Raw genomic sequence first — 7,379 nt, 5'->3', positions numbered from 1 at the left:
AGCTGAGCGCACTGCCAGCCCCTGCGCCGCCCGGGCGGGCTTTTCCCCTCGGAGCGGCCGGGTCCCGGCGCTCCGGGGCGTGCTTAAGGCTCTTACCATTAAAGAGCTTATGGAGCTGACCCAGAACTTAAGAGTTCCTGCAGTGTTTGGCGTCAAAGCGTTTCGTTTTTAATTAAACTAGCACACGCACAGCCTCCTCCCGCCCGCGGCGCTTCGCTCGGGTGTGTTCGTGACAGAGATCGTCAAAATAAAACTTCGGAGTGACAAAGAAGCCGAAACTTGCACAGCGTTGCCCCAGCTGACCCCCCTCCTCCATGGGGACGGCGGCAGGGCCGGGATTCACCGTTCCCCGCGGGGACAGGGACAGCGCTGGGATTTGCGGTCCCCACTCGGGGAAGGGACAGCGGCACCGCCGGGACCCGCGGTCCCACACGGGCCGCTCGTCCCGCCCAGCGCCGGCGACAGCGCGGGGGCCCGGCGCGGGCTGATGTCACCGCCGTAGCTGCCCGCCGCGCTGCCGGGGCTCGGCGCGCCGCCCGCCGCCTCCGCAGCCGCAGGACGGGATGGGAGCGGCGCCGCGGCCGCCGGGGCGCGGTGTCACGGCCCGGGGAGCGCGGGGGGCGGCGGGCCGCGCTCTGAGGGCGGCCCGCGGGCAGCGCGGAGGGCGCACGGCGGGGCCTGGCGGGAGCGCGGCGCAGGCGCAGTGCGGGCCGGGGCCGCCATGCCGACCGTCAGCGTGAAGCGGGAGCTGCTGTTCCAGGCGCTGGGCAGGAGTTACAGTGAGTGCCCGCCGTGCCCGCCGCGCTGCGGGACGCGCCCGCCCAGCACCGCGCCCGCCGGGCTGCCATCGCCGCGGCCCCTCCGCCGCTGCCCGCCCCGGCCGGGGCGAAGCCCTGAGCGCGCACGGTGCCGCCGGCCGCGCCCTCTGCGCCCGGCGTGTCCCTTGTCCCGGCGCTGCGCCGGGACTCTCGGGGAAGCTCAGCCTTCAGAGCGCCCGTGGCTCTCCTGCCGCCTGCTCCTGCCGGCGCAGGCACGCCAGGCACAGCCATGTGTTATCCCGGGCCCCTCCAGCCCATTGCCCCGGCACCCATTGCTTGAGCCCAGATCTCTCGGGAAATTGCAGCCTCGAGTCTCCACATGGCGGGTTCTGGTTGGAGTTTCACTATTGTAGGATCTGGTTAAACGAAAGGGAAAGAGAAGAGGAGGGAGCAGGCAAAGCGAGCAGTATATATATATGTGTGTGTGTGTATGTGTGTGTATATGGGTTTGATCAGTCCTTCCTGGCTCAGGAAGCAGATTTAAGAACAGCTCGGCTGAAGGAGCGCTTAGGACACGCAGTGGTTTAGACCGGACGGGAGCTGAGGCTCTGCAGGCAGCCCGGTGCAGATCTGCACTGTCAGGTCAGGGCTGTGTAACTCACATGTTACAACGCAGTTGATGCAACCTCTGTAGAACAACCTGACTGATCAGAATAGGAGCGCTTGGCAGGAGCTGCCCAGATATTCCCTTCTGATTTCATTATCTCTTCAGGCCTGAGTTGTTCTGACAGACATGGCTGAGGAGCAGAGCTCCAAAGATTGGAAGCTCTCCCTTGTGACTGTCAGAATATCATGTCAATAAATCAAATACATACTAAAGAAGGTGCTACTCAGATGCAAGTATAAGGAAAATTATTGAAATTACTTTCACCTTTTTTTTTTTTTCAAAATAGCATTTGTTATCTTGTTTGAAAATATTCCAGACTCATGCACAAAAATTAGGCCCAAAGTCTGCTTTTTAACCAAAATTCACCCTCTTACTTCACAGCGGATGAAGAATTTGATGAGCTTTGCTTTGAGTTTGGTTTGGAGCTTGATGAAATTGTAAGTAATGTTTTTATTTGTTGCTTTTTGAGTAGATGTAGCATATTGACAGCCCTGCTTTTGTTTCTAGCATATCCCCTGGTACAGTGTTGTAATGGACTGTATTAACACAGGTGTTTTGAATCTGGAAAAAAAACCCTCAGAAAAGTTACTGCTTAGGAAGCAAGAGACTCCAAGATGGCATATCGCAGTACTTTCTGGAAGTTTTCTGAATTTGAGGTTTTTTGTACTTTCTTGTATTTGGTGTGTCCATTTGCTGTATAAATGCAGATTACAGTGTAAAACTTCTGATTAATACAGTTTCTTCTATCACTGTCATACTGCTGTCAATGTTAAAATATATCAGGTTAGAACCGCATTTTTGCTTAATTTCAGACATCTGAGAAGGACATTATAAGTAAAGAAAAAGGTGAAGAAAAGGCAAAGGGTGCGTCTGATGTCGTTCTCTATAAAATTGATGTTCCTGCCAACCGCTATGATCTCCTTTGCCTGGAGGGCTTGGTCCGAGGACTGCAGGTCTTTAAGGAAAGGTAAGGCAGATTTCTGTGAGATTTCTGTGGGTTTTGTTATGTGTTGAAATATGGGTCCATTTCTGGTCCCATGCTTCAACAAATAAAAATAGTAAACAGAACTTCCTACATGCTTCGATTTTGGGTATGATTATGTGTGTAGATCAGATTCATCAGGTGTTTCTCTGGAAAGGATGTATTGCATAACTTAAAAAGTCTAGGCTAGGACGTTACTGGGTTTCTTATCTGTTCTAAAAAGCTTTCAATTGCTGTTCCATTTGAGACTTTTCCTTTGTAAAGAACTCCTGCAGAGAAACCTCCTTGTGATCCTTTGTAGTAAATACCAAAACAAATAATTTATTTCCCTTTTCTGCAATGACTTTATCTTGCTGAGTTCTTTCTTTTCTAGTTCAGTAATCTTTTTACCCTCCCATAAAAAACAAGTTTTGCACAGTTAGCTAATTGCATGTCAAGAAACGTTACCAGCAAAGTTTCCTACTTATGATTGCTGCTACATTTGTCGAGTTTCAGCTACAGACTTACCTCTGCTTTTGTTTCAGGATAAATATCCCCAGGTTTGAAAAGATAATACCAGCTGAGGGTGAAGGTCAGAGGCTGATTATCACGGAACAGGTAAAAGTGTTTACTGCACCTTTGTAAATGTATTGAGAGTTGCTGAAGCAGCAAGATCCATATCAGTACCATTTTGTAAGAGGTGTGAGACTGGAAATCTTATTTGCAGAGCAAGAGCTAAAGAAATTTAAATATCTCTACTCCTTGTGATCTACTCTTAGGAATGAGGAGGGGGAGGAACAAATAGACAAATTGTTTGGGGTTAACCTAGTAGCAGATCAGATCAAAGTTTCAGATGCAGCTGAAATCAGAGTTTCAGCTGCTCTGTTGCAATCCGCATGCTGCTGTTGGAATTGCAGACTGCCCAGATCCGGCCTCACGCTGTAGCTGCCGTCCTCCGAAACATAACGTTTACCAAGGAGCGCTACGACAGCTTCATCGACCTCCAGGAGAAACTGCACCAAAATATTTGCAGGTTAGTGCTTCAGTTTAAAATCGTGTCTAGTGTCTGTGTGTATAATTTTATCACATGTTAAGGCTGCACATCCCTCTTGAAGAGAGGTGTTATGGTCATGCCATAGCAACATTCCCCATTGGATTTGCCTAGACAGTCGTGTTGTTATTCATAATAATATTTATTAAAATGTTATTCATAAATAATTTCTAGGCTTCTCAAAATTATCCTTCTGCTTTTTCAGTAAGCTTTGTGAATGCATAGAAGTGTAGAGCATCATATTCTAAGAAACTCCAAGTATTACTAGTAAAAACATTATTTTGCCTTCTTTATTTCTAGGAAAAGAGCATTAGTAGCAATAGGTACCCATGACTTGGACACCATCACAGGTCCATTTACTTTTACAGCCAAAGCACCTTCTGAAATTAAATTTAAGCCCTTGAATCAATCCCAGGAGTACACAGCCCCACAAATTATGGATCTGTATAGGGTAAGTGGAATTTTTCACACTCATTGCACTAAATGAGGAAGATAAATTTCCAAGGCTATATATCTCTCATATCCTTGTTATTAAAAGTTGCTCTTACAAATAAAACACAGTTATCTTCTGTAGCTTAACAGCCAGTGATCATTCCATATCATGAGCAATGCATGGTAATTTTTTTATTTTCTGTGGAAGATACATTGAAGTATTTTGGGGCTAACAGCAACTCCCAGAATGAGTTCGGTAGAAAACTTCTGATTTATTGACATGAAGATTGCTTTTCATGATGCTCTTAATAATACTGTAAAAGGCTTGTGTATTTATCTACATATAAATATTTGGTGTACAAGGGTAGGAAGACTTTCAGGTAGATATTACCAGATTTTTTAGTGTTACCTTCATTTGGCCAGTTTACTTGGGGAAGATGTTGAATTATTTATTCAACTGTCTATTAGGCAAGCATGGCTGTGTAAAAGGCTCAAGTTAAGTCTAGCAGTGCTCCTGGTTCAGCATCCTGATAAAACCAGGCAAATGCTAGGAAAAGAGCCTATCAAGTCTGATTTCACAATGTGATGTGGGCCAGTTCCAGTGTCAGCATTTGAAAGTGATGCTATTTGTCACTGGCATTACAGTGTACAGCCTGCTGGAGCACACATACTGGCCATAGAGACAATTCCTCAAATATCTCTGACTAAAGAGTAAGAGAGCTCAGAAGCAAAGAGACTAAAAGGAAATTAGGTTTTTGGTACAGCACATACTTATGTCATTAGAACAAATGTAAATTTTGAATCAAATTTAGGTATAAATGTATCAGTATCCAACAATTTATAACTAAAAGTATTTCAGTGCTTATTTTTATCACTTCTAAGAAGAGTTACTATAGACTAAGAATATTTGGCAATGTTTGTCTGCAGTGGTGAGCAAGAGTATCATTTGGACAGCAAGGCCTACACATGTTTGAGAGAATCCTTAAATAATCTTCAGCCCTTCTGAAGAAAACAAAAAATCTGGTTCTCGCATTTCAAACTTTTCCTGTTGCTGGGAGCAAACACCCTTTGCTAGTGTTTTTCTAACTCTAACCCAATCTTTCCCACCTTGAAAATTCCTCTTAATTACTCACCAAGGGACTGTGGCTCTGTGATTGTGGCTGTGGGCTGAAGTGAAGCTCAGGCTGTGCTTTGTTTCTGCAGACTGACAGCCACCTTCGGCACTATTTGCACCTGATTGAAAACAAGCCACGTTACCCTGTCATTTATGACAGCAATGGGGTTGTTCTGTCCATGCCACCAATCATCAATGGTAAGATTAATTTGTGACTGCTTTATACTGTTACTGCTGTTTTGTGTGTGAATTAGTGTCTGACAGAAACACTTATGTATAATAGGGGTTATTATGTTTTCTTAAAAGGGTTTCACTTACAATTTCATAAAGTCTTCTTTCCTTTAAAGGTAGTCAATTTTTTTGCTCCCTCCCTAGGCTGCTAGTGTTCCTTTTTTTCATCTTCATCAGGAGGGTGTAAAAGTACTACTGAAAACTCTGCATTGAGCTTCTCATAATCTTCCCCAGCTCCATGAAGTTCCTTGTGACAGAAACTTTTGTTAGGAAAGCGTTTTGTTTATCTAAAGAAGCCTACAAGAAATTATTTTGTAAACTGGTAACAGTAACTGGTAACTGTAACTTTGTACTCCATATTTTGAGGTCACAGGAGGGAACTTAACAGCAATGGGAACTAGTTTTTATGGATCACATTGCTGTCACACTAAGTGATTTCAGCAGACTTTAATTGCTGAAAAAAATAAATTGTTCTAGAATTTTTTTGCATTGTTTCTGAACATGAATGCAAAAGAAACCACGGGTGATTTTTGAGAAACAGGTTTACTGAAGCCATTTAATGGCATGGCAAGAATTACTCCTTAAAGAAAGATAATTCAGTATACTTATATACTGAAATATAGGTCAGGAATCAGTAAATTTCCCTGACCAGTAAATTGGCAATGATAATATCTTTGGATGTATGCTTCCTAACAGACCTTATCCAGCTAACCGGAATCTTCTTAAAAGGCAGCTCAAACTCTCTGGCAGGGGCTGGTAACAGTAACTGTTCTAAATTGAAGATGGTGTCAACCACTGTGCTTGATCCTTCTTTGTTAGGCTCATTCCATGGGGGTGTTCCAGGTATAAACAGTGCATATTGTTTATATTTTATCAGTTAAAAAGGTTGAGCTAAATTTAGCACCTGCTCCTGCTTTAGAGAACAGTATCTAAGACAGGCTTCCAGGTCAGAGGTGCTTTCTAAACAGATAATGCAGTGTAAGCATTTGTAACAGTGTAAACATCTGTATTGGTTGTTTGGATTATCTACAGGCACTGAAGTGAAGGCTTGTATTTGCTTTGAAGCAAGTCCAGAGGTGCTGAGTACATTCCATCTGCAAAGAGATACAGCACAGCTGTAAGGGAGTGCAAGATCCCTCAGTCCTAAAATCTCTGGTGCGCCTAATTAGGTCTGTCTGTGACCTAATTTCTCATATAGGAAACTAAAACAGGAAAGCTAAGTCAGGGTCAAACAAAGGAAGCAGGAATGTCTGTGTATATCCAGGTGCTTTCTTTGGCTCTGGTGGGGGGCATTTGCATTAATTAATGGTGCAAGGAAAGGCAGGAAGGACAAAGAGGCTGGATTTGGCATGATCCCACAAGGTTCTAGGACTCTGTGTGCCCATTCCTGCATGGTTCCCAGCCATGGAGTTCACTGCAGGTGTGCACTGCCCATCTGTACCTAACAGGCAGAATGAGATCTCTGTGCAGGTCCTCCAGATTGCTTGTGGCTTACTAACAGACCCCAGTTCTGTAGGGAACCAGCTACTGGTGCCCTTCACACCCAGTTTGCAAAGGAGATACTTCAAGTGCTTCTTCCAGACAAGAAGATTTTTGAGTTCAACAGGGATGTGCTTCAGTGCACAAATCATAATTCCCAGTATAAACAAAGCAAATTCACACCTAGAAGGGACCCATACTAGGACCTAAATCACTACTGCAGAGCAACCCACAGGGTATCAGCAGACAGTGTCAAGGGACCACAGAATGACTACTGATAGTTTTTATTCTATTTTTAAAAACCATTTCATTTGCTCCTGTGCAAGGTAGTGGCATATATCACACATGTGATGTGAATGTGAGACTAAAGCCAGGGAAGATGGGATGCTGTGGCAGTGCAGAGCCCTTTGCTAACAGCAGATGGCCACTGTTCTGTTAGCTGAGTTTTCCAGCTGAGTGCCAGGATACCTGGAGATCCCTGTGTCTTGCAGTATGAAGCATAACCCAGTCAGTGTGTCTGATCTGCCTTTTTCCTTTGATTTGATTCATAAATTCAAAACTTAAAAGAGCTGCTATTCTGCCAACAGCTGTGAATGTTGGTGCAGTAGATAGTGGCCTTTTTAAGCTGTGGAACATGACAATGATCTTTCTGACACAAAATGAGTCAGTGCTATTGCAATAAAAAT

General features: G+C 44.8%; 1 protein-coding gene across 1 annotated transcript in view; it reads left to right on the top strand.

The window, feature by feature from the left end:
- Nucleotides 1-686: 686 nt before the first annotated feature.
- Nucleotides 687-7,379, top strand: part of FARSB (phenylalanyl-tRNA synthetase subunit beta) — a 36,625-nt gene continuing 29,932 nt past the window's right edge. The window contains exons 1-7 of the mRNA XM_066326255.1: nt 687-779; nt 1,807-1,862; nt 2,238-2,392; nt 2,932-3,004; nt 3,304-3,419; nt 3,738-3,888; nt 5,073-5,181. Coding sequence (XP_066182352.1) covers nt 722-779; nt 1,807-1,862; nt 2,238-2,392; nt 2,932-3,004; nt 3,304-3,419; nt 3,738-3,888; nt 5,073-5,181 — 718 coding nt within the window. The 5' untranslated portion in view covers nt 687-721. The remainder of the gene's footprint in view (nt 780-1,806; nt 1,863-2,237; nt 2,393-2,931; nt 3,005-3,303; nt 3,420-3,737; nt 3,889-5,072; nt 5,182-7,379) is intronic.

Source organism: Sylvia atricapilla, chromosome 10, assembly GCF_009819655.1.
Source record: "Sylvia atricapilla isolate bSylAtr1 chromosome 10, bSylAtr1.pri, whole genome shotgun sequence".
Taxonomy (NCBI): Eukaryota; Metazoa; Chordata; class Aves; order Passeriformes; family Sylviidae; genus Sylvia; species Sylvia atricapilla.
The sequence above is the reverse complement of the archived record's forward strand: the minus strand, read 5'-3'. Positions and strand labels throughout refer to the sequence as shown.